General features: G+C 55.8%; 4 protein-coding genes across 5 annotated transcripts; 2 read left to right on the top strand and 2 right to left on the bottom strand.

The window, feature by feature from the left end:
- Positions 1-251: 251 nt before the first annotated feature.
- Positions 252-6,301, top strand: LOC129086380 (mitotic-spindle organizing protein 2B). Of its 2 annotated transcripts, none has more exons than XM_054592875.1 (3): positions 252-513; positions 776-924; positions 6,040-6,301. In XM_054592875.1, the coding sequence occupies exons 1-3, from the start codon at positions 356-358 to the stop codon at positions 6,195-6,197; spliced, it is 465 nt and encodes a 154-aa protein (XP_054448850.1). In that variant the 5' UTR covers positions 252-355; the 3' UTR covers positions 6,198-6,301. The 2 variants fall into 2 exon arrangements, with proteins under 2 accessions (XP_054448850.1, XP_054448849.1); XM_054592874.1 differs by lacking the exon at positions 6,040-6,301 and adding an exon at positions 1,818-2,306.
- Positions 6,302-7,176: 875 nt separating this feature from the next.
- On the bottom strand, positions 7,177-11,409 carry LOC129086325 (tubulin alpha-3 chain). Its single transcript, XM_054592789.1, has 4 exons — positions 11,187-11,409; positions 10,215-10,363; positions 9,278-9,958; positions 7,177-7,473 (listed from the first exon to the last, which is right to left on the bottom strand). Exons 1-4 carry the CDS (start codon positions 11,305-11,307, stop codon positions 7,177-7,179), a joined length of 1,248 nt encoding a protein of 415 aa, XP_054448764.1. The 5' UTR covers positions 11,308-11,409.
- A 1,737-nt stretch (positions 11,410-13,146) lies between these two features.
- Positions 13,147-18,270, top strand: SLC7A4 (solute carrier family 7 member 4). The gene is given in 11 exon segments (XM_054592756.1): positions 13,147-13,273; positions 14,675-14,722; positions 14,725-14,763; positions 14,766-14,831; positions 14,834-14,889; positions 14,892-15,251; positions 15,472-15,557; positions 15,559-15,665; positions 15,668-15,823; positions 15,826-15,954; positions 18,158-18,270. Coding segments are annotated over 11 exon segments (1,287 nt in total).
- On the bottom strand, positions 17,017-27,276 carry P2RX6 (purinergic receptor P2X 6). Its single transcript, XM_054592841.1, is given in 13 exon segments — positions 17,017-18,496; positions 18,498-18,545; positions 18,632-18,709; positions 18,879-18,944; positions 19,032-19,125; positions 20,491-20,600; positions 20,692-20,833; positions 20,917-20,997; positions 21,078-21,171; positions 21,353-21,428; positions 24,816-24,887; positions 26,236-26,386; positions 27,100-27,276. Coding segments are annotated over 13 exon segments (1,371 nt in total). The 5' UTR covers positions 27,267-27,276; the 3' UTR covers positions 17,017-18,304.
- Between the last annotated feature and the right edge of the window lie 697 nt (positions 27,277-27,973).

Here is a 27,973-nt window from a genome sequence, read left to right as displayed (position 1 = left end):
TTGAGCGCCCCATATGTTCCAGGCACTGCGCTGGATATTCCCACTTAAGCGACAAAGACCAGCTCAGCCTAGCAGGGAAGTCCTCACCACCAAAGACCGATCTCTTTGGCCTGCCACCGTATCCCCGACATCTAACACACTGCCCAGCAAGTAAATGTGGATCGAACAGCGTAGGGGAGACGGACCAATCCCTGCCCTGTGGGGCTGGGTTGTCCCGGAGGCCAGGCGGTGGCGCTGCAGGGAGAGGAACGGCCAGCAGCGCCAGTAGAGAGGGCTCTGCGGGAGCGCCCGGCGGGACGCGCCGAGGGCGGGGCGCGCCGAGGCCGAGACGCTCGTTTGCTCGCAGGCCGAGCAGATGGCGGCCACGGGCTCCGGGCCCGGGCCACCCCCGGGGCTGGAGGCGGCCCTGCAGAAGCTCGCGCTGCGGCGGAAGAAGGTGCTGAGCGCCGAGGAGATGGAGCTGTACGAGCTGGCGCAGGCGGCGGGCGGCGCCATGGACCCCGACGTGTTCAAGTGAGCGGGTGGGGGCTGCACGCTCCTTCGACCTCCAGACAGCCCTGCTCTCAGCTCCCCGCCGGGCAACCGGTCTATATATAAGAGCCACCTGTCCTTGTCAGAGCCCCGTGGGGACCCAGAGTAGAGGCGGGCCTTGAGGGAGGTGGCCCCCCTGGGCCTAGTCCCAGCCTGGTAGCTCTGTCTGGCCCGTTCTCGCCAGAGCTGCCAAGCCCGTGGCCAGGAGAGGAGGACTCACTGCGCACCTGTCTGTTCTCACCAGGATCCTGGTGGACCTGCTGAAGCTGAACGTCGCGCCCCTCGCAGTCTTCCAGATGCTCAAGTCCATGTGTGCCGGGCAGAGGCTGGCGAGCGAGCCTCAGGACTCTGCGACTGTGTCCCTGCCCACATCGAGCATGCCGGAGACCAGAGGTCAGAGTTGGGGTGCTTTCTTGCCCCTTCGGCCCAGTAGGTGGGGTTTCAGGGGCCAGGAGGTGCGCAATGCCCGGCACAGCAGGGCTAGACCCTCAGTGGCCAGGCCTTTCTGTAGGTCTTTTCCCAGGACCCACTGGGGCCATCCAAGGTCTGTCCCCTTTGGCGCAGTCCCCAGCTTTGGCTTCAATGCTAGCCTTTACACAGAGGACGTCTAGATCAGATGAAGGCAGAATGTGTGCCCTAGCGTGGCCCAAGCAGGCTAGGTCTCATCTGAGACTTTTGCTGTCCCAGCCTCTTGTCACCTCATCACCCATGCCTTCAAACCACAAATACAGAGACGGGACTGCCTTGGTTCCTGTTCTCAAGGTGTGTACGTTGTCCACGGGAGTGCCCAGGGAGCGGGCAGGCGGAGGCCTTCCTACAGCCCCCTCCCCTGTATGTACCTCACCCAGCCTCAGATCCTGTCCAGGGGTCTGGCCAGCTGAGCTTTCCTTGGATTTCAGGCCACGTGACAGCGCAGCAATCCTGGCTGCCCTAGGCAGTGAGGGGGCAGAGGCTTGAGTGGCAGAGCACCGGGCTCAGGCCTGAGGGTCGTGACAGGAGGTGAACAGGTGCTGGCGATGAGGGTGTTATGATGGAGCGCTGTGTCACTTATCCTGCTGATGTCTGTCAGAAACCCTCTGAGATGCAGCAGAACCTTGTTGGCCAGAGCACTCAGGCACTTACAGACATTCTGAGAAGCAGCTGACATTGGAGTAGAGGCCAGGCCGGCCCTTTGGGTTGGGACTGCCAGGGCACTAGGCACTCGCTCCATCTTTGTTTAGAGGCCCTGAGCCTCCTCACTGACCCATGCTCCATCTCCTCTCTTTGTGTCTCTCTCTGACCTGCAGAGGCCTCCTTTCTCTCTGCCAAGAACTGTAGCCCCTCTGCAAGGCCCTCCTTTTCCTCGGCCCCGCGGCCTGCGGCCTCTCCGGTTCTGCATCACAGCCCAGCGGCCACGCTCTCGCCTCTCTCTCCGGGCCCCCCCGGTTCCCTCCGGTTGTCTTGCTGCCTGTTCTCTTCTTTTGCAGGTTGCATTTATTGGTTTATCTCTGGGGGTTGGTGTGCTCTCTTGTTTCCATGGAAACTGCTCTGGCCCAAGAAAGCCAGAGCAGCTTTTCGCCTCGAGGGCAGGATCCTGCTAGCCATCTGTCATGCAGCTTAGAGAGCGAGGACATGATTTCATGGTTTATTAAGAGACAACCCCTCAGTAATTCTAGAATGGGACCAACACCGCTTACCCCACAGAGACTAACTCTGCTGGGTGAGACTTGCTCCCTGTAGAGGTGCCCCTGCCCCAGAGGAAGACAAGAGGTCGAGAGGCAGGGAAGAGGCATGTGGCATGCTGTGGACAGCAAAGCCTTAGGTGTGAGAAACACCTTGGTCTCTTAGATAATGCGGTCACACACCTGGATGGGCAGCCTGGAGGATAAAACCATGAGTCCCCTTTCTTGCTTGGCTCCTGAGCTGGGGATACCTGCTAGGCATTGCCAGGTGTGATGAGGCAGAGGGCCCAGGGCCAGGGGTATGTGAGGGCCTGAGATCCCGCAGGTGCTCTGACTCTGCCCTCCTACACACGCTGGCCCACCTCGCCATTCCAGGTGCCACCTGCAGCTCGGGCCAGGGAGGTGTAGGGAAGGGCTGAGAGGCAGGTCAGGGTAGGGTGGGTGGGCTACAAGCGGAGCTGAGGAACTGACGGGTGAGTTCCCAGAGGGAGGGAGAAACTGGGAACAGAGCCCACCTCACTAGAGAGGGTGGCACTGCTCCCTTGGTGACTGTAGGTGCCAGGCCACCTTTCAGTGCTGAGGGCACAGCGGGGTTGCAAAATGGACATGCTCTCAGTCCAGTGAGGGAGATGGCTAGATGAGTGACAGAGACAGGAACTGAAGCAACAGGGGTTTAGCAGGCTGGGGGCAGGGCCCTCTGTGCCAGCTGCAGAGCCCTGGGAGGTGGGGAGGGGCCGAGAGAGGAAAGGTGGGCCGAGATGCATGGCGTGTGTCCAGGCCATGGTAGGAGCTGGGCCCGTGTGGGAGGTGGGAGGAGAGAGGAGGATGGAGAGTCAAGAGGCGCGGCATGGGCGTGGCGCTGGGAGCCCCGGCATAGAGGGCTTGGGAAGATCAGAGGGAGCTCTGAGGGAGGCAGGGGCAGGAGTGGAGAACTGGGTGCCACAGGGTCGTTTTCTCCTTGATGTTCAGGCCTTGGGTCCTACCAGGCTGGTGGCCAGAAGCCAGGCTATGAGGACACGGAGGCCCTGGGAGATGCGTGGTGCGGGTAGAGGGCAGCCTGGGAGGTCGCTGATGCAGAGAAGTAGAAGGGGAGCAGGGTAGTTAAGGGGCCATGCCAGGGGTCTGCCACAGCTGTGAGGCAGAGGCCACCAGACAGGTCTCTGAGGCCACATATCGCAGCATTTGTTCATACAGACCTTCCAGCCACTTCATTAATGGCAGGGTCTGGGGTGGGGAAAATAGAGTTGTCAGAGTGACCCAGCTGTGGGGACCATGGTGGCCTAGGGTGATGGTAGGGGTTTGGGGCTGTTGGGGCTGGCTGGCCTTAGGTTCCTCACAAACTTGGGGTGTCGAGTTGCTCCCGGCCATGCTCTTGACTCTGTCTGGGTTTCTACCCGCCAGCCATCAAGGTGGCCTGAAGGGACTTCACTCGCAAGCTGACTCATTCCTGCCTCTTCTGGCAGAAAAGGGGGAAACAAGACCCCAGAAGCACAGAGGAGTAGTTCTTGTCATGGGGATGATGTGAAGTCATTGAGGAAAAATTTAATTCAGTTGGGTGTCGTCTGTTGAAGTGTAGGGAAACTGCAAGTTTTAAAAAGACGTCCCTCCAGAATGTGTTAGGGGAAGTTTGGTGTGCGGACGCCGGAGCTGCACTGTCCGGCACGGAAGCCACCGCCCCGGGGTGCGCTCTTGAGTGAGAGGCGCTGTGAGTGGAAGTCCACACCACGGGCCCAGATGCTGAAGAGCTGGCCCAGAAAGGGAATGTGACATCTCACGAATAATTTTTATATTGGCTACATGTTGAAATGATAATATATTGGAGTTTTTTTGTTAATTAAAATATATTACTTAATTTCCTGAGGGTTTTTTGTTCAGTTTTTACTTTTTAATGTGGCTACTAGGAAGTTTAAAATGACGTATGCGGCTCGCATCATACTTCTGTTGGACGGTGCTGCTCCGGAACATGACAACTACACCGTTCCTGAAACCCCCCATCAGCGCTGTGCGCCGTTCGGAGAGGGGCCGCCCCAGCACATCCCCTCCCAAGACGCATAGGCTAAGTGAAGGGTTAAGAGTACATGTGTGCTCACCCGAGTGGCACGTCAGTCTTTGTTTTTGTCTGTGTGTGTTCTGGAAGCACTGATTAAGCCCCTACTGTGTGCCCAGCCAGAGAGGGCAGCAGAACTGGCTGGCAGATGCAGACCTTTCAGTGGCTCTCCGGGAATGGCCAGCGGCCTTGAAGACCCTGGGTGACCTGTGCTGCCTCGCCTGGCTGTAGCACTTTCTTTCTACTCATTTCTTACTCACCTGTCCTCCCCGCCCACCCTATTCTTTTCCTGCCTCATGCAAAATGCATTCAAGTGCATGCCCTGGGCCAGGTACTGATATTTTGCCTTGGCGGCACCACTGGCCCATACTGCCACGAGGGGGCGCTCCCACCCCAAAGAAGAAAGGCCTCTTGGGGCCCAGGCACTCCTGCTGGGACTTTCTATAAATCTTTGTTCCCTAACAGCTCTGCTGGCAGAGCTTGCAGGGGATGTGAGTGGGACTCACATGGGCCACATCAAAGGTAAATGACAGACAGGGTGCCTCTGTGTCTGGCCGTCTCCCCAGCTTCAGGGACTCCCCAAGTCACCAGGGGATGACAGGCTGGTGTTTTAGTTTATATCATTAGTGGGGCACAAACCTGAGTGGACACAGGCTGGTTTTAGGGGTAGGAGGAGCACTGAATTTTGGAGAAATAAGTCAGACCACTGGTTTTCATATTGAGTGATGTTGTCAGTCTGTGCCCTCAGGAACCGGGCACATCCCCACCCCTCCCCAGCCTGCGGCCATGCTTGGCTCAGCCTCACCCTCCATTCCACGTGACCCACTCCAGAAAGTCCCACGCAGGGTCCCCCAGGGAGGGCCTGGCTGAGCCTGAGCCCAGCGGGGCACAGCAGGTCTTTCCACTGCAGAACCTGCATGCCCTTCTCCACCCTCCATCCCTGTGAAGAGGCCCGAACCGATCTCCCCACTGACCCCAAAAGCATGGGATTCCTGAGGGTTCCACACATCACACCGAGCCCACTAAACAGTCTACATCCATTGTTAGATGGTTTTCTTAACGTCCTTGTGGCTCAAAGCCACTTTGGTGTCATTTCCAGAGTTTCGGGCCTTGTCAGATTTATAGGAAAATACTATTTCCCCTTTTCTACTTTTCTCTCATCCTTGAGTTTCCAGGGTCCTCATCATTACACTGAAGGGGAGCGGGGGCTCATGTGTGTGACAGGCTGAAGAAAAGCTGGTTTCAAGTGAGGCCCACCTCTGAGACCCACCCTGCCACTTGCTGGGGTTGAGCTGTGCCTGTGCTGTACTTCTGAGTCCTTCAGCAAATGTCCCTTGTCCAAAGTTTGTGGGATGCCCAGGGACCCAAGATTAGGGTCCCTAACCCAGATGCTACAGAAGACCCAGGTGACTCCTGTGCTTCCTGATTATCTGCCTGATCAACGCAGACACAAACCACCCAGAGAGGAGAGTGCTGGGGGGCAGCGAGCTAGCAGCACTGCCCACAGCGAGCCCTCCTGTGCGGCGCTTCCCTGGGCAGAAGTCAGCAAGCTAGCTGCCCCTGCCCCCCGCCCCATTCTGTGCGTGACTTCCGACCTAGGACACCCTCGAGGCCTCCTGCACTCTGCCAAGGACTACTCAGACTCAGAACCCTGGGCTGATATGGGGTTCCCGGCTGAAAGGACGGTGGCCCCAGAAACATACTAGATGTAAATGTTGCTCAAGGGACATTTATACAGAGACATACTGTGATTGTGGAGTTTGCCCTGGATCCTAATACTTGTTTTCTGTGTCTGCTCAGGGAGAAACAAAGGCAGCACTGCTCTTGGTGGAGGCCCAGCGCTGGCAGAACGAAGCAGCCGGGAAGGATCCAGCCAGAGGATGCCCCGACAGCCCAGTGCTACCAGGCTGCCCAAGGGGGGTGGGCCAGGGAAGAGCCCCACCCGGGGCAGCACCTGAGCCAAGCAGAGACTTGTCACGCCCACCTGCTGTGGGCTCTACCAACCTTCTGGCTGAGGTTATGTGTTTCCTCCAGTTGGTAATAAACCTTTTTGAAAAACTGAGGGGTCCACTCAAGATGTTTTCTGTCATCTTTTGAATGTAGGAAGGCACAGATATTTAGAACTAGTTCTGTGTGCTAATCCTGATTATGCCACAGCTGAACTAACCAAGTTACTTTTAAACCAGTGACTTTACCCTCCTGGACCTCATTTTCAGGTCTGAGAGAATATATCCATTTTACTAGGTCTTTTATTAGTAGATTTCAACACGTGCTTGCCGTGAAAGAGTGACTCATTGGGACCATTACCAGGTGCTCAGGTGCAGTGGGGACGGGGGTTTGAACATGGAGCAGGGGACACTGTCAAGTTATCACAGGACAAAGATGAATTGTGCAGAGCTTCCAACCCGAGGGCCATGAATGCTGCCGAAGACTCCTTTCCTCCCAAATGTCCTGACCTTACACATTTAACCCAGAGTGTCAGGGGTTCTGTGGACAACCCCCCTTTCTATGGACCTCAGATTTTAAAACTCCACTTCTAAACTTTTTTACTTTAGTCCACATGTCCCATCAGTGGAGAAGCCTTAGAAATGGCAAATTCAACTGAAAAACCCAACTCAGTTTTCCTAGAATTTAGTAAATCTTTGTTTTGAAATCTTGGATTGGGAAGTTTCCCCTAGGCCATGTCATGTGAGCAGTAGCTCCTTACAGGTATGGTTAATGCTGCACAGCACCAGAGGGACAGCACCGGGGAGCCCAGACCGGCCTTCCATGCAGGTCCAGCCGGCTTTGGGGTCCTGCCACTCCTGTGAGCAGACGAGTGCGTCCCAGCCGAGCATCACAGCAGACAGGTTTGATACAGAAACTTTAATAGGTAAACATATCTTGTAATGTGATGGGGCGGTGATACAATGGAGGGCGCTAGCACAACTCTCCCACTCAGTATTCTTCCCCTTCTTCAGCCTCCGCTTCCACGGAATCCACGCCCACTTCTTCATAATCTTTCTCCAGAGCTGCCAGGTCCTCCCGGGCCTCGGAGAACTCCCCTTCCTCCATGCCCTCCCCCACGTACCAGTGCACAAAGGCCCGCTTTGCGTACATGAGATCGAACTTATGGTCCAGGCGGGCCCAGGCCTCGGCGATGGCGGTGGTGTTGCTCAGCATGCACACAGCCCTCTGCACCTTGGCCAGGTCTCCCCCGGGGACAACGGTGGGGGGCTGGTAGTTGATGCCCACCTGCCAGAGAAGGGGAACAAAGCACTGAGCGAAGCCTCTGTTGAACTCAGAAGTGGTAGCTGCTTTCCCAGAAAGACATATAGGTGCCCTGCCCTCTGACAACCTGGCAGAGGCTTGGTTCACCCTGCAGCCTCTGAGCCTTTCTTTGTGCCAGACGAGGTACCAGGAAACCAGGGTGCTGGTTTCCAGACAAGGAAGTGGCTAGAGCTGGCCACTCTGGCTCAGCCCAAGGTGTCTGAAGTGCTGTGTCTCAGCAACTGTTACATGTGATAGGCGTTCTGGTGATAGAACTGTCTTCCTTCTGAAAGAGGACACTGCCCTAGAGTCTTCATAGGTTACTTTCTCCATAGGCTTCAACAAGAGGGGACTTGATCTGCCCAGCAGAAGGGTTTCTCACCCAGAATACAACTGTGATGGTATGGCAAGGGGAGAACCTACCCTGGCTTCCCACCAAACCACCAGTGTGTGCAGAGTGAAAGGTGCACTGCCGGGGGACCTAGGACCACTGCTCCAACCGCAGAGCAGGTGGTCAGTGTGGGTGCTACGTAGGAGGAAGGGGGCGACATTCTAGGCTTCAGAACCAGAGGAGCTAGGACCAGATTTTGGTGGCACGATACAGACAGCGTTAGCTACAGTTCAGGTCAGCAAATTTTCTCCATAAAGGGTAAGATAGTACATACTCTATGCTGAGTGGGCCAGACAATCTGTTACAGCCCCTGAATTATGTCTTTGAAGCACACAAGCAGCCACAACAACAGGCTACGATGTGGGTGTGGCTGTGTTCCTGTTAAACCATAATCAGGTGCTGGTCCACCAATCATGCTGACCCCTGAACTAGAGGAAGGGAGCCCAGTGTAGGCAGGCCGAGTTAGGAACCCCGCACAGCAGGCCCACCAGAAGCAGTGAGGGTCTGAGCCAGAGGAGGTGGCACGGAAAGCAAGGCTCAGGGAAGCACCCCCGCAGAGGGGAAGGCCAGACAGGGTTCAGCGATAGAGTGCAGGGCAAAGCTGAAACGCAACAGCAAGGATTTCTCCTCTGTATCAGATGGAAGGCGGGTACAAAATGGAGGCCAGAGGCAAACGCAGGCCGGAATTTCTAGGCTTACCAAGAAGGAGAGAGAGATGTTATTTATTTTTTTTTTTTACAGAAAAAGATCTATGATGATTTTTCTTTAAATCAAACATTTCATTGGACATTTAAATTGGGTTTAATTTCTATATACCTATGGAATTAAGTGGGAATTAGTGACACCAATAGAAATGTCCCAATTTCAAAGATCTACACAAATTACCAAAATGCTCAGAAAATTCTTATTATAAGAAAAAAATGTCTTATTTGTAAGGCTAACCAACATTTCCTACACTAATTCTACCACCCAAACAGAGGAACAGAGATACTTCAGAAAATTTCTTACTCTGTTACCACTGAAGCCCTGGCTGGGTGGCTCGGTTGGTGGAAGCATCCTCCCATAACAAAAGCTTTGCAGGTTTAAGTCCCAGTCAGGGCACATAGCTAGTTTGCAGATTCAATCTCCCAATCAGGGAGCATAAGGGAGGCAACCATGGATGTTTCTCTCTCTTTCTCAAGTCAATTAAAAAAATAAACCATATCATTGGGAGGGGATTAAAAAAAAAGACACCACCAAATGAATGACCACCGCCCCCTCCAGCCCTCGGGCACACGACCTGATGACCAGAGCCAAGCGGCCAGGGAACAGGCGGTGCTCCACTGGGGCAGCATTCAGTCACGGGGGCCGCTGCGGGCCGAAAGGTAAACCCACCCGCTATCTACCGCCCGGTCCTACCTTAAATCCCGTCGGGCACCAATCCACAAACTGGATGGTGCGCTTGGTCTTGATGGTGGCGATGGCCGCGTTGACGTCTTTCGGGACCACGTCCCCGCGGTACAACATGCAGCAGGCCATGTACTTGCCGTGGCGAGGGTCGCACTTGACCATCTGGTTGGCCGGCTCGAAGCAGGCGTTGGTGATCTCGGCCACGGACAGCTGCTCGTGGTAGGCCTTCTCGGCCGAGATGACCGGGGCGTAGGTGGCCAGGGGGAAGTGGATGCGCGGGTACGGCACCAGGTTGGTCTGGAATTCCGTCAAGTCCACGTTCAGGGCCCCGTCGAAGCGCAGGGAGGCCGTGATGGAGGACACGATCTGCCCGATCAGACGATTGAGGTTGGTGTAGGTGGGCCGCTCGATGTCCAGGTTGCGCCGGCATATGTCGTAGATGGCTTCGTTGTCCACCATGAAGGCACAGTCGGAATGTTCCAGGGTCGTGTGGGTGGTCAGGATGGAGTTGTAGGGCTCCACCACGGCCGTGGACACCTGCGGGGCTGGGTAAATGGCGAACTCCAGCTTGGACTTCTTGCCGTAGTCCACCGAGAGCCGCTCCATCAGCAGAGAGGCAAACCCAGAGCCGGTGCCGCCCCCGAAGCTGTGGAAGATGAGGAAGCCCTGCAGCCCCGTGCACAGATCCGCCTGAGAGAGAGCAGAGACCGTGAGCAGCGCCTGCCCGAGCCACACCGCCCACCTCCGACGAGTAGGTCGCTTCTCTTTGCCTCCGCGGGATTCAACGGATTCCGCTCGGCCCCAGCCATACACCTGGGGCCGAGCAGAGCAGACACTAAAGATGTGCGGCTGCACCGCAGCCGCACCAGAAGGAAGACCACGGGTTCACGACTCCGGCCCGCGCTCTGCCGAAAGGACCCCGGAGGCCTCCCGGCGCTCTCCTTACCAGCTTCCGGATCCGGTCCAGGACCAGGTCGACAATCTCCTTGCCGATGGTGTAATGGCCCCTGGCGTAGTTGTTGGCCGCATCTTCCTTCCCGGTGATCAGCTGCTCTGGGTGGAAGAGCTGCCTGTAGGTCCCCGTGCGCACTTCATCTACAGAGAGGACACACGTCCCACGGCTCTTTGAGGACGATCGTTCACTCGCCAGCACGGACGCATTTGGGGACCGCCCGGTTCTAACGAGCGCGTGCTGTTCCTGTATCTCCACAGCATCCGTGTGTCACAGGGAGTCTCTATGTGACCCGCAGAGCGCTCCACGCTCTGGGGCCCTGGGGAGGCAAACTCAACTCATGGCACGTGTCCCAGAGAAGCAACAGAGCTCTCTCCCCTGCACACAGGCGATCCTACATGTGCATATCTCTTTCACACCAAAAGGTGTAATTTAAAAAAACCTTCAGGCCCTGGCCAGCTGGTTGCGGCCTCGTTCGGCTACACCTCTCGTCTCCTGGATGGCCCCTGACAAGTGCCCTTCTTGCAGCTCCCCTGGACACTCCCTCGGGCCTCTCATCTGGAGGAACCCAGTGAATGTTCTCTACCTACCTTTCTGCGTCTGACACACAGGTCAAGACTGGTGCCCCAGCCCGAGGGAGTGCACAGCGTGAGGAGGGACGAGCGCCCAGGCCCTGCGGGCAGGGTCTCCAGCCGCCTGGGGCTGGGGCAGTCACGAATGAATCTGTCACAAGCCCAGTTTACTCCTGGCAAAGCAGCCCTTTTTCTGTATGTTAGGTTTTCCGGAACCAGGAGCCTAAGCCCCCATTTCAAGCGCTAACCTTGCGGTCTCTCGCCTCGCATGGTCCCGGACAGCCCCGGGTGCCCGCCCGTCCTTTCTGCAGAGGGGTTCCAAGGAGCACCGCGGGGATGTGGCCAGGCTCTCCCAGACTCCCTGGGAAGCCACCCTGCTTGCCCGAGTACCTACCGACCACGGTGGGCTCCAGGTCCACAAACACTGCTCTGGGCACGTGCTTGCCAGCCCCGGTCTCGCTGAAGAACGTGTTGAACGAGTCATCCCCACCACCAATGGTTTTGTCACTTGGCATTTGCCCGTCAGGCTGAATTCCGTGTTCAAGGCAGTACAGTTCCCAGCAGGCATTGCCGATCTGGACGCCGGCCTGCCCCACGTGGATTGAAATGCACTCACGCTGGGAAACAGAACATAAATGTGAGACCCCTGCCCCCTCATCTTCAAGGCAATCATCACTATTTGATATGAAAATAAAACTGATACCATAAATTAATACATTCATGCAACCCTTAATGACAGGAATACATTCTGAGAAATGCATCATTAGGTAATTTCTTGTCATTGTGTAAACATTATAGATGCACTTACACAAGCCTAGATGGTAAAACCTACTGTACCCCTCGGCTGTTGGTACAGCCTATTGCTCCTAAGCCACAAACCTGTACAGGACATTACTGTACTAAATACTGTAGGTAATTATGACATAATGGTAAGTATTTGTGTATCTAAACATAGAAAAGGTACAGTAATAATACAGTATAAAAAATAAAAACTGGTACACCTGTATAGCTTGCTGGACTGGTTTAAGTACTATGAACTTTTAAAATCATGATGAGGCACTTCAGCTTGAGAAAACCCTATCATACTAAAAAGTAGTGGCTGAATAGTTCTTTTGAAAGTATTATTCACGGTATTTTTCTTAAGACAAAGTCTGCTAAAAATAACATCTCCTAAAAATGATGAAAAGGACACATTTTTTTCTAATCCTGAAGCTTCTTTTATCTATCATGTAACAGAAGTTACCCTTCCTTTACACTTGAAATAACTCACCTCTGAAAAAAATTTTTTGAGCATAATTTCATGCTAAACAACTACCAACAACAGGAGCTTCAAAGCCAACTTTTACAAAGGTAAAACACAGATGTTAGTGTGAGTTATTATATAGTTATACTTTTTACAAAGTTTAGAAGCTGCCATAGTGATTCAGAGAGAAAACGGAGGCTGAAATAACTAGCCATCAGCCTCAGTTAACTGAGAACAAGTGAACCTTGAACTGGATCATGTTAAATCCTGTCACAGGGACATTTTGGCCTGTCTCCACATAAGGCTGTCTCTTGGGCACCACTTGTTTTAGAAGTACACAGTGACAGAGATGCTTGGTTTCCATCGATGTGTAAACTGTTAATGTATTAATTCAACAGTACCTAGTGGATACCTATGCTCTGAGGTCATAAAAAGGAACAAAATAAAGGCAGAAGCCTACCATGCTGTGGGAAAACAGTAATTCTCATATATTGCTGATGATAAGGAATCTGACAATATCTACAAAATCATAGCCATCCATTTCTAGTATCCCATATCCACCTACATCAATAAGAGAGAGCTAGCACACAGATTACTTTCTGTATTTTTTGTGTGTAAAACACCAGAAAACATCCAAGTATCCAGCGATACAGAACCGGATGAATAACCTACAGCCACTCGCTGGAATATTATGCTGCAGTAAACAATAATGCAGTCCTTTGTATGTTGATAAGGAGGGAGCTGGGTTTTTCTGTACAACAAAAAAAACCAAGGAACAAGAGCATATATTATGTGCTACCTTTGGTGCAAGAAACGGCAGGGTGTAAGCATATCTATTCCTGTTTATTTGGTTTTGTTTTTAAGCAATTATGAGTATAGTGCTCGCTTTGGCAGCACATATACAAGGAAGGAAGGGAGGGAGGAAGGAAATGAAGGGAGGCAGGGAGGGTGGGAGGAAGGAATTATGAGTATAACGAAACAACCAAAAATAAAAAACCCTACTTAATGGAGGAAGCAAGATCTTCAGAATATACCATTTTCTATCATCCTTACTGCAAGACTTTGTAAATATTGCCTTTCTTGTAAACGACGTCGTAAGCTCACACAGAGCATGTCAAAGGCGAACAAGAAAGAGTACAAGGTCAACACGACGTTACTTCGGAAAAGAAGAGTGAGAGCGGAGGCCGACTGCACCTGCGGAGGGTGTCTGGCGCCCACTCTTGACCCACATGCTACGGGTACGGCTCCGGATAGCGCCCAGGTCCCAGTGATACCGGGTCAGGGATGACAGCCTCCTGCCCTGCTGCCCTCTGGGCCTAATCCCCCCCTGTGTAGCCCACCGTACCATGGTGGTCACCGCCGGGCCTCAGGTTGTGCTGCCACCTCCACTCCGTCCAACTCCACGAGCTCAATAGTCCTCCCTCCACCCTGCGCACAGAGTCCTGATTGACACACTGTCCGCACAACTACTATTGGCTCTGGCTGCTCCATGGGGCGGGCCTTACGCTGGAACCCCAATTGCTATTGGCCATTCTCCACAGCTACAAAATCTCTTTTGATTGGTCATCATTTTGGGCGGGAAGTGGAGACTCCGCCGCAACCAAGTGGGATAGGCGCCAGCTGAGCAGCTGTGATGGGTGGCCACAGGGCGAAGAAGGAGCTTCTGCTGAGGGGCGGAGGCCACTCTGCAGTAGCTTACACCTCCTGAGCTCCATGTATTTGTGGGCAAAATAGAGTCAAAGAGGGAGGATGGGGTGCGCGGGGCAGGCATGGGAACAGGAGGTCAGAGAGCTGGAAGCTTTGTCTAGGCACCTGGACTGTGGTGAAAGAGTGACACCGGAGGTTCTTCTTGGGGATGGGGTGATCATGGCCAGAGCAAAGAGATCGGCTTGGGTTGGCGGAAGCCAGCTGGCAACACATGCAGGTTGAACTGGCCATTTAGGGGGAGCATATGGCAGCAGGGAGAGAATAGGGGAGGGGACCGCGCAAGCAGTCACTGCAGGAAGCCAAAGGATTACCCACACATTCATACACTGTGGTGAAAGGACACAGAATTTCCAAGGTCCCCGGAAGGGTGACTGATCCCTCAGTTCACCTCTGGCTCCAAAATTCCCTTCATGTCTGTTGCTGGCCCATGGGAGAGTCTGTGTTCACCCCACAGAGGAAAATAGCCCCTTTTCTTTGCTCTTTTAAGCCTAACCTGAATGAGCTGGAATTTCCACAGAGAAATTAAAAGGAGTTAAATATAGGGAATATAGGAAATAGCTAAAATAAGATGAAAAAATTGTAAAATGCAGATTTTTTACCCTGCCTACCATTGCTAGGACAATGGAAGCATGGGATAATGTTCACAGTGGCAGTTCAAATGGTCCGGATTTAAGCAACACACCCACCCCCGGCCACATACACACACTATGGGTTCAGTGGGCCAACTCTTCAGCTGCCCACTCATCCTTTGCTCTGGCAGATTTCAGAGAGTGTGGTCTGGGGGTTCAGGGGCCAGAGGGTTAGGCAGCTGGCTGGGGCTTCCAGGGATTGGTGTTTGGAAAATCAGATATGGGACTCTTTCCAAGGAAGCCTGACAGTGAGTGCAAGGAACCAGGGTCAGCCTTGGGCACAAAGAGGCTGACAGGAGATAGCCATTGATGGGCTTTTCTTCCAGGCATTTGCCAATGCGCACCCCAGGATATAGTGCCCAGGATGAGCATATTGGTGTTTGGGGTCCTCATGCTTTCGTGGTGCGGCTGCTGCACCTTGAGGTGCCGGTCCAGTTCCTGTTCATTGGTACACTGCTGGCCACAGTTTTGTGGCCACCACCGTAATTGCGCTACACTTCCAGAAGTTCCCCCTTCTAGTTCCCCAGGCCCAGCCAGCCCTGGTCCCGTGGCTAAGGAATACAACTCCTTCCCAAACCGCACCGGGCTGGTGGGCACCGAACAGGCCTCAGTCCCTGAGCTCTGGCAGCTATGGGCAGCCCTAAGGTCCTACCTGGGTTTCTTGGGTGTGTGCAGCCTTGGAGCCTCTGTGGCTTGGGCACTAGGTGTCAGGGTGGCCTTGGCCATCACCGTGGGCTGTGTGCTCATCTTTGGGAACTCAACTCTGCACCTCCCATGCTGGGGCTACGTCCTGCTGCTCCTACTCAGCACTATTGTGCTTCTGTTTAGTCTCCTCATCCTGGGGGCCCACCAGCAACAGCACCAGCAGGACCCCTTCCAGGTATGTCCTTTGGCCACCACCCACTTGCTGTCAGCCCAACCAGCTCCCTTTGCCCCTTGCTCCTCTGCTGTGGCAGGATGAACCAAGGCATCACAAGGCTGGGGAGGCCAGCTTGCCCACCCGCTCCTCTCTGAATGGGGAGTGGACAGTTGTCCCCAGAATCTGAAGAGGTGAAGAAAGGCTCTGTGGTTTCCTGAGAAATCAGGTCCTGGGCCTGCAGACATTCCTGGTGTCCCCGATTCCAGCCCTGAGCATCCTCCTCAACACCTGCTTTGTGCTGAGGCTGAACTACCTGACCCGGCTGCGCTTATGTCTGGCTGCTGATCGGTGAGTGTGGGCCAGGCTGGGGCACTGGGTGGGCTGCAGGAGGGCAGAGAGGGCAAGGAGGGTAAAGGGATGGGGCCTGCCCTCGGAGGAGTGCGGTCCCTGCAAGACTCCTGGTGTATCTCAGCTATGATATCCAGCACAGCAAGGAGAGCCAGCAGCAGCTGTAGCGGCCAGCCACCGCACGCTGCATGGTCTTCCCCCACAGCAGCCTGGGGTGGACAGTGCAGGTCGTGTACTCCCACAGCCACCGGCCCAGGGGCCCAGTTTCACGGAGCAGCCCATCAGTCCATGAGGACAGCTGGAGGCCTGCCCACCCTTCCTCACCTCCTCAGGAGGCCGGAGGGCCTGGGAGCTCCCTCTGCCTGGGACAGCTCATGTTTGCAGGCCTGCTCATGCTCAGCAGTCCTCAGGACCTTAGAGCATAGCCCAGGTTCTGAGCTTTTCATCTTTGGTAGTGGGCCACGTCCAGGGCTGGCATGTAGGACACTTTGCTTAGCGTCTTTCAGTTTATGACCAACTCTAGGCACCTGGGCAGGTGGGGTGGGGCAGGCAGGTAAGAGGCCCATACCCCAACGATCTACAATAATAGCTGCTTGAGATACCATCTGCCTCCATGTCCACTGTGACATTCTTTGTGGCAGTGAGTCCTCGCCTGCCCCCAGGAACCAGGTGACTGTCCTCAATCCTCAGCAAAGGCACCTAGGTTCTGCAAGGGGGAGGCCCCAGTCCAGGGACAGCCCTGAGTCAGGAACACAGCCCAGCCTAGGCCCGGGGTCCTGCCCCCAGGCCAGTGCCTTCTGCCTACCTCAGAGGGGAGCCACACCACCCCAACAAGCACCCATGCGGAGGGTCCATGATGGGTGGGATCAGGGCTTCCCCCCAGGCTCTGCACATGTCCTCTCAGGGGCAAACCCAGAGAGCAGAGCCTGGACCCCAAGGAGGCCACCTGGAAAGGGCAGTGGAGTTCCAGGTTGCCTTGGTTTCCCCGGCCCCCAGAGAGCATGGTGTGTGCCTGCAGCCTGCCCGGGGATGCAGAGGCACGCCTGCGTGGGCACACGCACCTCTCAGGCACGAGCCCACATGTGTGCAGATGGAAGCAACACCTGTTTCCAATTTCAGGCCCAGGTGGCGCTCCTTCTCTCTCTCTCTCTCTCTCCCCCCCCTCTCTCTCTCCCTCCCTGCCCCACCCAAAGGCTTTGGGATACAGGCTCAGGACGGCGTGTGTGTATGGTACACACACTTTTCTATGGGCGCACAAGCACCTGGGCCTGCTCCAAGTACCTTCCAGCCCACTTGGTGGCTGTGAGAGTCATTTGGGGGTCCCCAGGCCCACTCTGCCCCTCCTACACAGTGCTATGCCAAATGCAGACATGTCTGACTCCCCGTTCCTGCCTGTAAGGACCACACAGGAGGCTGTTGGTTTTGGTAGGCTTTACTCCTTGACTTCCTGCAGCCATGTCGTCAGCTTTTTCTGGGCCCTGAGTACAACCAAGTACATGAGATCTCGCTCCAACAACCAGTCTCACAGCCCTGTTCTCTTGCCCTGGCTGCTCTGAACCTGCTTCCTCATACACACTGTTCTGGGGACTGAGAAGCAGAAGGGACCCAAGGTTGTGCTCAGTCTCCAAGTGCCAGAGGATTCCAGATGCTAGCCCAGCCTGAGTCCCATCCAAGCCTTCCCCAGCTGACCCATGTCACTCTGTTGGCAAGTTGCTAGCAAGCCCCTGGTCACCAGGAACCCGTGAGGAGTTCCTAGCATGAGAGGGTTTGACTCCTACAGCCCCTGCCCCTCCCCTCCCGAGTGTGGATCTCCCAGACCAGGGGAGATTCTCCAGCAGGCAGGACACAGATCTCCGAAGGATTCCGGAGCCAAAACCAGGCCAGCCTGCTGGGGCCTCTGTGTCCTTTGTGAGGGACACCCCTTCAGCCACTGGGCTTCGTCTGGGTTCACAGTCAAGGCCTCCTGCCTGCAGCTGCCCAGGCAGGTTTTTAGGCATGGCAGTGGACGGGACTGAATTTCAGATGTATGTCCTCCCCACCCCCATGGCTCCCAGCAAGCCCAGTGAGCGGGTCCCAGGGGGCTGGTCTTGGGGCGGTCACCCAGGAGGCATATAGAAGGTCACAAGGACCTCAGTGACCATAAGCTGAGCAGGTATGGGCCCAAGAGGTGCCTGTGCCCTCGCCTGGGGTCCTGGTGGTGGGATCATCTGCCCACCTCACTCCCTTTCCATGGAAGAGGCCCAAGTCTAGGCAGGACTTGCCCCCCACAACCCAGCACCAGAGTAGCTGAGGCAGCGCCTCTTGTCAGGCTTCCTTATACCTTGCTGTGGACTCCGGCCACACAGCCCCCAGTGGAGCACAGCTGAGAGGGGGCGGCCCTACCTGTGATGGGGGCGCTGGCAGGGGGAGGAGGGCTGGAAGCCAGGCAGGGCTGGGCTTGGCTACAGTCAGTGGGGGAGTCAGTGCTGGCAGCTGGTGAGCAGGCCATTGCTAGGAGCACTGGGGACAGAGTTTGGGAGAGAGCTCTGCAAACATAGGCCCAGAGCTCCCCCTTCTTTATGGCCTCTGTCCTGCTGCAGACTCTGTGCAAAGCTGGCTTCTGTCGCTCCCCAGGCGGCATTTTGCCAAGCCTGGAGCCAAGGCTGAAGGACAGTCTGCCTGGGAGTTGAAGGTGGAATTCTCCCACCCCTGACTGTGGTTCTCCTGGGGCTTCATCCTTGAGATCCTCAAGCGGGGGGGCCCACCCTTCCCAGCCACAGGGAATGGTTATAGGCCTCAAGAGTGGGCGAGCAAGTCGGGGCCAGCGCCTGGGCAGGGCCGCCCAGCTTCAGTGTCTGGCTTCCAGCAGCAGCAGTAGCCATGGTGGCAGGTCCTGGGCCACCTCTAAGGCACCTGGGCAGCTGGGTTCGGGGGTGCAGAGGCCAGCTCTGTCTGCTCAGGGTTGGCAGTCACCTTCGGGGCCTTGGCCTGCAGATGAAGACATTAAGCCGGGGCTCTGGCCAACATCCTCCATGTGGAGCAGCACCTGGTGGTGGAGCAGGCCCATAGCTCACCTCCTCATACTTGGTCATCCAGTAGAAATTGCCTTCTCCATCCACATACAACAGCAGCAGGTCACAGAAGAAGGTGATCTGGGAAAGGCAGGATAGACCCGTGTCCAGGCCCTAGCCTGTCCCCCTGCCACTTCCCCAGCCCTCACCCCGAGACTCAACAGCAGGCAGAAGGGGCCCAGTGTGCATGCAGGCGGGGCTGGGTGCACCCTGTCTGCAACCACAGGGAGCCCACATTGGCCACGCTCACCATGCCCAGCCAAGCTGCTCCGGTGCCCAAAGTGATGGTCGTGGGGATGAGCCCAAACTTCCCTGCCTGAGAGATGCCTGGGCTGAGCCTCTCAGGCCACAGTTGTCTCCTCCTCCCACCCCCACCCTGCCCACCCCACCCGGCCCCTCCTACCCGTCCAGTAACAAGGATGTCGAAGCGAATCCCATAGAGTTTAAGCAGGCTCCGGGCCTCCACACCTGAGGCTTCCCACCAGTGAGTGGCTGTCCTGCAGACAAGAGAAAGTCTGGTGGCCTGTTCTGTCCACTCCCAGGCCTCCTTCTTGCTCATCCATCGACCCCATCAACTCAGCCCAGATCCCAGGGCTCAGCTCTGTGTCATGGCTGAGGACACACGGGAAAAGCAAACCAAAGCCTGCCTCTCAGAAGCTTCCTGCTTCTGGAGGGGACAGGAACAGAAGACTCTCTGAATAGACACCAGCAGTAGGGGTGGGAGGAAGTGGGGTTAGGCCAGGGTGAGAGGGTCCAGAGTGGGAAACTCATGCTCCCCCAGGAACTGGGGCAGGCTTCCTGCTGGGGAGACTTTCAGGCTGGTTTTTCAGGTTCCAGAAGGATTCTAGGCTGAGAAAGTAGGACCAGTGAGAGCACATGTGAGGGGAGCAGGGAGTGGGCAGAGAGCAGGGTGTAAGCAGGGAGCAAAGGGCTGGGGAGGTCAGTGAGGCCAGGCCAGGCAGCAGCGTCTGGAACACCATGTCCAGGCCTGGTGGCTGCGTGCACGTGTGCATGTGAGCAACAGTGAGAAGGTGGCCTGAGGTGGCAGAAGGATTCTGGGCAGGAAAAGGGAGGTCTGCTTAGGAGACTCAAAGGCATGACAATAAATGTCATGCAATATTCCTGAGTGCCCCCTGGACTGGATAATAAAAAGATTTAGGACCATTATTGGCACAGCTGGGGAAATTTAAGTATGAGATTTAGCCTGCCATTGTTAAATTTCTGAGTGTGACAATAGGACAGTGGTCCCATGGGGAAGGTCCTCATTCTCAGCACAGAGTTGAGAGGGGGAAGTGTCTGCCACTTACTTTTACATTGATGCATTTGAAATCTATCTAAATATATCTGACTCACTCTAGAAAAGGAGGGAGAAGGAAATGTGGCAAAATGGTAAAAAACAAACAAACAAACAAACAAAACCTGATGAACCCAGATGAAGAGTATATGGGTGCTCATGGTACAAATCTTTGAACTTTTCTATATATCCTTAAAATAAAACCTTAAGGGAAAAGTGAAAAAGAAAGCTCCCTCTGCTGTAGAGGGGAGACGCTAGAGGCAGAGTGGGGTGGAGGAGGGGCTGGAGGTGAGGGGTCCCAGCAATAACACAGGGTGTGGGGACAGATTGGGTGAAGGGGAAGAGCTCAGGGGAGAGGCTGGGCAGAGCCTGTGCTGGGGGACCTGGAGCTGAGGTTCGCCCTCCTGCTCCTGGGACCCCCTCTAACAGCGAGTGGAGCACCCAGAGGGCTGCACTGGGGTGGGGTCTGTCCTGGGGTGGGGTCTGTCCTGGCCCTCATAGGAGGACAGGCGGAGGTGGGCCTTGCTGAGGAGCAGCCCGCGGGCACTGGGGGATATGGAGGCGGCACCTGAAGTTGTAGCTCCGCTCCTGCAGCTGGAAGGAGTAGCGGGGTCGGCAGTCAGAGCCCCTGGTGTCCAGGTCGCAATCCCAGAGAACACGGATGCTCACAGCGCCGCCCTGCGCACAGCACATCACTGCTCCGCTGCTGGCACATGGGCTCGGACCCTCTCCCTGAGTCCTCCCAGAACCCTGCTGTCCACACACCCACCAGCAATGCCAGGTCCTCAAAGTCCCCTCCAGCTGCAGCCACGAGGTCCCCAATGCGGAACACCGGGCAGTAGGGGCTGGAGAGGGGATCATATCGGCAGCGCTTGAAATAGGTGTTGTCCCAGGTCTCCAAGGCATTGGACCTGCAAGGGACCAGGGGAGGAAAGGTCAGGACAGGATGGTGATAAGGAGGGTCTGGGGCCTGTCAGGACCCACCCACACTTACTTGGAGACGCTGAACTTGCTGAAAGTGACAGTGTTTTTGACAAACAGTGTGAAGTTCTCAGCCTGGACCAGCAGGGGCTGCCTGTGGGTCGGGGATGGGAGGTAAGGAGCGGCCCCCAGCGGTCCTGGGACCCTGCCGCAGGAGCTGGCGGGGGGACTTACACGGGCACAGTGCCGCTCTCCACCGGGCACCAGCCCTGGATCTCACAGGTCCTGTGGGTCTCGTTGAACACCACACATTGGCCCGTTTTTATACCTTGAAAACACAAGACAATATCTAGGCCTGAGGTGAGGGATGGGTGGACAAGGGGCTACTGACAAAAAAGGAGGGATGCAGAGGTACCCCGAGGCCCACATTCAGGAGCTGCCCAGTGTCCCAGCCTGCCCCTCGAACCCCATTCCCAATAGAGACACTGAAAAGCAGGGTCCACAGTTACCATGGCTGTGTGTCCCCGTCTCCCCTTCAGGACAGTCTTCGTGGGCCCAGCAGCTGGCCAGTGGGATGGACGGGTGCTGAGGTGGGTGAGAGCAGAGTTGTCCAGGGCCCAGTGGGTGACTGGCCCTGTAGTCGGCAGAGACACGTCCCTCCCACCTTAGTCCCCCAGGGTTCCCTGAGTTTGGGGGCACATGGAAAAGCTGGAGGGCGCAAATAAAACAAGGCAGTCAGGGTAGGGAGTGCAAGCCACCCTGACCAGAGAGGGTGCAGGTGCTGTATTCCAAGGTAGGGCAAGGCCCTTTGCCTCCTGGGAGCTCTGTCCCTGCTTGGGGCAGAAGTGATTCAGCCAGGCCCAGCTCCTCTGATCCTAATTCATTTTCATATTTAAGATTTTATTTATTTATTTTTAGAGTGAGGGGAAGGGAAAGGGGGGGAGAGAGAGAGAGAGAGAGAGAGAGAGAGAGAGAGAGAGAGAGAAACATCCATCAGTTGCCTCTCATGCGTGCCCTGACCTGGGGACTGAACCCATCACCTAGGCATGTGCCCTGACTAGGAATTGAACCAGCGACCTTTCTCTTTGCAGGATGATACCCAAGAAACTGAGCCACACTTGTCAGGCTGATCCTAATTCAAATCACACACAGGGAAGGTAGAGGGACGCTGGGAAGGGTAAGTTCATGCCAGAGGCACTGGGCATGGCAGATAAGGACAGGACCCCCCAGTCCAAGGGACCTAGGTAGGGAAGTAGGACCCCAAAGGCTAGGCCCTTCCCTTCCTGTTCTTCAGTGCAACAGGGAAACTAATGAGTGCACATGGTCACAGAGCTCTGGGGATTAGCCAGGAGGGGGAAGTGGTGAGCTTTCTTGGGGTCCCAGACCCCAGAGAGGAAGGTACCCTCGAGCATCAGATACTTGAACAGACATGGTTCCGCCTGGGTGGAGGACAGACACCACTATCCAGGGAGCCCAGCTCAGGGGAACAGGAGGGGCATGGTGCCAGGGAAGGGCCCGGGGGCTCTGAAAAGCCAAGTGAGACCATGGGGCTGTGTGGGCAGGGGGGCTGTGATAAGTAGGCGGGGGACAGTGTGGGCCCCCTGTCCTGCTCTGCTGTCTCTACCTGTGTCCTGAGCCTGCTGCGCTTCTCTACCCTGGCTGGGCCACCGTATCCTCCAACTGGACCCATGGCGACCACCACAGGGCTCTGCCTCTGCCCTCATCTGCCTCCACCTGGCAACCCACGTACAGAAGAGGGAGTGCCTGCCCCCTGAGCCCCTTCATGGCTGCCTGCTGCTCCCGTGATCGAATTCAGCTCCTTAGTGGGGCTCACAGGGCCCCTGAGATCTCAGGCCACCTGCTTCCTGCCCCAGTCCAAATCTAGGCTCCAGACCGACTCAGCAGCAGCTGATTCTGGAGCTGCCTCCTCTCACAGAGCGTTCCTTGCCCACACAGCCCCCTCTGCCTGCACATAGTTAAGGTCCCACTTGAGCCTCCAGTCCTGCGGGAAATCCCTTCTGAGGCTCCAGGATGGCAGAGGCACCTCCTAGATCTCCCGACTGCAGCCTCTGCCCCCATCGCAGGAGCATCCCTTTGGCTGGGCTGTCTATGCAGGAGTTTCTTGAAGTACGGAGGACAGGGTTTTGCGAGAGCAGTCCAGGGCCTGGCCCAAGGAGAGGCTCAGCAGGTGTTTGCTGCAGGAGCACAGTACATGTGCTGGGAGGGACCAGATGACCAGGATCCATGAGACGAGCTGACAGGCACTCTGGATAGTCTCAGGGAGCTGAGCTTTCAGATCAAATGCATTATTTCCCAGTCCCGACAGTTTCTTGGGAAGGGCCAAGAGTCAGGACATGGGCAAAGAGGAATCACATGGAGTCCAGAAAACAGAACCATGGCCCCAGCAAAAGCCAGAGGAGCCTACAAACTGAACGTAAAACAGACGTCTTCTGAGCATTAGAGCGGGAAGGACAAGTATAAGCACATCCTTTGCGCACATGACTCCCCTCCTTTGAGACCAGGGCCAACCAGGGACATGTGACACCATCTGCAACTGTGGTGGGGCCAACCACCAGCATTCAGGGGACAGGTGACCACACAGTCCAGCATTAAATCCAGCCCAGCAAGGAAGTAACTGCTGGACTCAATTAAAGAAAGGTGTCACCAGGGAGGTAGGCTCCAGGGCTATGTCCTGGTCCCAACTATTCAAATGAAATTTACATCTGGGACACCATACACTTAAAAATGGTTAGGGTAATAAATCTTATATTTTGTGTATTTTATAACAATAAAAAAATTGGGTAGGGGAATCTGCTGCGGGGGAGGAGAACAAGTGCGCTCCGCGACACACACTGGTTCCCAGGGACATGCCTGTGACTGCAGGACTAACTACAACTGGTCCTGTTCCTAACAAGACCCAGAGCCAAAGTTTAAACCTTGGAACACCACTCACAAATTAGCCCTTGGGAACCTCCAACTGCCCCCCAACGACACCACCACAGGGCCAGAGGACCAGGGCATGACCAGAGCTGGATGGCAGGAGAGTTTTCAGGGGCAAAGGGTCTGCTGTCCAGGAAGAACTGGAGCTGAAACCCCAACCCTGGATGAAGGGTGACAGACCTGAGCCTTGCCTCCTATCTGCTTGCAGGCCAGACTCACAAATAAAAACTCCTTCTTTTCCCAAGAGCTGGTGCCATAGTATTGGCTCCAGTGTGCGCTGGGGAATGAGCCCTTGCTTGGAAAGGTAACAGTTCTGGCACCAGTGTGGGCTTCTATGTATGCACATGGGACAGCGGGCCCCTGCTCTGTTACACGTCCAGGTGAGGGGGAAAGGTAAGATTTCAGGGGGGAGAATCTGCATTTCTGGTTGAGAAATGAACAGAGGGTGGGGATTCTTGCTTGACCACAGTCACAGCAAAATCCTAGGTACCCAGAGATCCTAAGTGAGCCTGAACTCACAAGCAGGGGTGTGCCATATTTGCCAACAAAAATTAAAACTGCATGGGGACACACCAATAGAGGCTGAGCATAAAGAAGGGGAGGTGATCTCCCATCTTGGCTCTTGCTGCTGGAGACCATCCGAGCATTGTGCTCGGCTCTGAGTGTCACACCGACGACCTGGAGAGTGCCCAGAGGCACAACAAGGATTGGGGGTCCTGGACATCCCACAGGACATGACAGTGGAAGGCTCCGGAAGCCTGCTTCTCAGAGGTCCAGAGTCCTGTCACCCACAGGCTGGGAGGCCCTGGGTAAGCAACTCAGCTCACTGAGCCTCAGTCTTCTCATCTTAAATGGGAATTGCAGTAATTCCTACCAGGCAGGGTGCTTGTGAAGACTGAATGAACGACACAAAAAGGCTTTGTCCCAGAGCCTGGGATGCAGTAGCCCATACTGAGCCCCCAGGCACCCTAGGAAGGAGAAGGGAGGACATGGCTGGTGACCTAAGGCTGGAAGGCTCCTGGGCAACCTTACCTCTGGGCACCTGCCCTGAACTTGTTGTGGTGTCGCAAGGAAGTTGGTCACCAAGAAGAACACATTCTCTCCCTAGAAGACAAGTGTCAGGGTTTGCGCCTGCAAGACTCCCTCCACAGGAAGGAGCTGGCAGTTTGGTTTGTGAGGGAAGGAGCCCTGGCCTCATCGAGTCATCAACCCTGGGCCCCAGGACAATGCCTCCTGTGAGGCGGGTTGAAGGAGAGGTGATGGGAGGCTGGCTGAGTTTCTGGCCATTTCTGAGCCCATGTCTGCCTCTTTGAGACAAGTTTATTTCTTATGTCTACTTTCATTCACTCAGAAATTTCTAAGAGCCTCTTGTTTCTAGGCACTAAAGATACAGCACTGAGTTGGGCCAAGCACCCTCCCAGGCTGGTGGGAAGGTGGATCCCTCACTGCATGCATGGCCAAGGGCCATGGGAGCACCGGGGGGAGCAGGTGGGGAGTTCTACCTGGGCCAAAAGTGGCCAAGAACAGGAAGGATGGCGGGCACCTGCGTGCTGTGAGAGCTCTGTGAGTTCAGGATAATGTACCCTGGGCAGAGGGTAGAGGGGTATGGCAGCGACCAGGATCTGGAGGGACTTGGTGGCCACCATCATGGACAGGGAGCCTTCCAAGGGTAGAAAGCAAGGGCTGGCAGGCTTGGATGATGTCGCATGTGAAAGCTCAGCTTGGCTGCTGCATGGGTGCACCTGGGGACTCACTAGGAGACCAGAGCCTCAGCCAGATATGATGTGTGCAGCAGTGAAAACTGTTAGGAGATGGATAGGATGGGGGAGGGACAGGAAAATGTCAAGCTGGGTCCAGCTTTGGCACTAGAAAAACACATGTCACATTGGGGGAGGGAGATGATTTCTCTTTGGACAGGTGGGTGTGCACTTAGGAGGCAACTATGCTCGGGGCAAGTGGTCACTGGGGCTACAATTTGGGCATCAGCAGGACAGAGGTGGAAACAGGCTGTGGACAATCTGGGTAGAAGAAGAAGCGGCCAGAAATGTAGCATGGGAGGCAGAGGGGGCGGGCCTGACAGCAGCACCCCAGGTCAGGGAGGTGAGCATACAGGAAGTTCCAGGCCCTGCCCCACCCCCATTCCCCTCCCACCTCACCCTCAAGCTCAAGCTCAAAGTCAAGCTCCCAGACATTCCATTCTTTTTCAGATGCAACCTTTGTAAATGTAGATCCCCTCTCCTGGCTCCCTGACCCCTCCTCTCATTCATTTGGAAACTTCTTACACATCCCCAATATCCCTGGTAAGATGCCATTCCTCTGGAAGGCTCTTCCCAAGCTTAGCACAGTGACAGTGCCAGCACTGCCTCTGGCATCACATGCCTCCTTTGCACTCCTTTGCTGCACCGGTGGCAGCAGAGGCATCAGCACTCGGCAGTAGCACTGAGGCACCCACCTGTGCCGGCTTCACAAAGTCAGCCACGTCCCACAGTCGATTCCCCAGCTCCTTGATCTGGGTCACAGAAACCCCTTTGAGTTTGGTGATAACAGAAATCTCGGGGTCCATGTCCTGTTCCTGGTAGCCTTTCTTGGCAAGGAGGGCCCACCTGGGGAGGAGGCGATGGGCAGTATGTTGTGTCCCCGGCACACTGTGAGCGGTGGCAGAGCTAGGCCCTGCTTGCTCAGCCTCTCTCCCTCACACACTATAGGTTACCAGTACACCACTCAGGTCCCCTGCCTCCTCACCTCCCTCATTCCCCCCACCCCCCTGGGCACCCTGCTCAGATCAGAAGCACATCCCATCAGTGTGGGCCAGTGCCCACATAGGTGTCTTCTAATAGGCACCTGTGGGCTTGGAGATGTCCCCTCCCACCTCTTTCACCAGCCAACACCCTCCCTCTGCCCCAGCCAGGCCCAGCTTCCTCCTTAAAGACTCCCCGGACCCAGCCAGAATAGGTGGTCTCTATCGGAGGCCTTAGTGTTCCAGCTCTCACAGGTGTCAGGGACTACATCCTGCCCTGCCCGGGGCAGGGGTGGAGCCCATCCTGCTCTGTGCCCAGAGCCCAACATGGGGCTAGGGACATGGCCCAGGAAAAGAGGCAGGGGGGCCCACCGCAAGCCAAACAAACGGCGTGCTCTTGACCCCACAGGCCCCTATACAGGCAAAGATCCTTCCTTCTCCCTACCCACGACCCTGTCCCAACCTGCCCCGCCTCCACTACCACCAGCCCGGCCCCTCAAGAGTCAAACCGTCAACCCTCAGCCCAGCAGGACCGGTCATGGCCCCTCCAGCCAGGGTGGCCAAGAGCCGCTCTCTTACCCTACCACGTAGACCACGACCCCAAGCTGCAGCAGCCTCTGCAGGACGCCCACCCGCCAGTTCCTGGTCATCACATATTTCTCAGTCTTGTAATCCAGAAGCCCCCAGCCAGCCAAGACCCCCGCGGAGCCCATGCTCCCAGCTCCCGCTGGCTGCCGGGGGCACATGAGTCAGCACAGCAGCTGCAGTCACAGCTGAACAGGAGATAAATCAGGAGGACTGGGCCAGCAGCTATTAAAGGGACAGAAGCTGCTTGGGGCAGAATCCAGCCTCCACACCCACCCCCTCTCCGCAGCCCTGGGCTCAGCCCCATCCCCCAGCTGCCCTGGACCTTTGCCTCTCCAGTCTTTCTCAGCAGGACCCCGGGCTCACAGAGAGGCGCAGCCCCTGTCTGCTGCCCTCTGGCCTCACTTTCTCGAGTGATGAGGGGGTAGGTGAGGGGTGGGTGATAGGCATTCTAGGCCATGTGAGAGGATGGGCTGGGAGCTGCAGGAGTCCACAGGAAGGGCCAAGGAAATCTTCAGAAAGAAGTGACCTCTGAACTCACGCTTGAAGATTCTGAAGTTCAAGAAAGTTGGGGAGGAATGGATGTTGCTGGAGGAGGAAGCTGTATATACGGCACTAGCGCATGAGTGAGAACAGACCCACAGAGAGCCTGACTCTAGCTCCAGAGAGGAGGGTGGTGGGGCTCCACAAGGCACCCCAAGCCCTCCTGTGTGAAGCTCTCACATAGCTGCCCATACCCCCTCAGCGCAGGGAGTAGAAGTCTAGAATTAGGCATCTTCCCCAGTTCGTGGGAAGGTAGGCGATGCTCGAACAGCATGAGATGTTAGGGAGAGCAAGCGCCTGCAGAGCGCCCAGCATTGCGCCTGGC

The sequence above is a fragment of the Pteronotus mesoamericanus genome, unplaced genomic scaffold (assembly GCF_021234165.1).
Source record: "Pteronotus mesoamericanus isolate MK-2021 breed Mesoamerican mustached bat unplaced genomic scaffold, CSHL_Meso_final scaffold_371, whole genome shotgun sequence".
Lineage (NCBI taxonomy): Eukaryota > Metazoa > Chordata > Mammalia > Chiroptera > Mormoopidae > Pteronotus > Pteronotus mesoamericanus.
The sequence above is the reverse complement of the archived record's forward strand: the minus strand, read 5'-3'. Positions and strand labels throughout refer to the sequence as shown.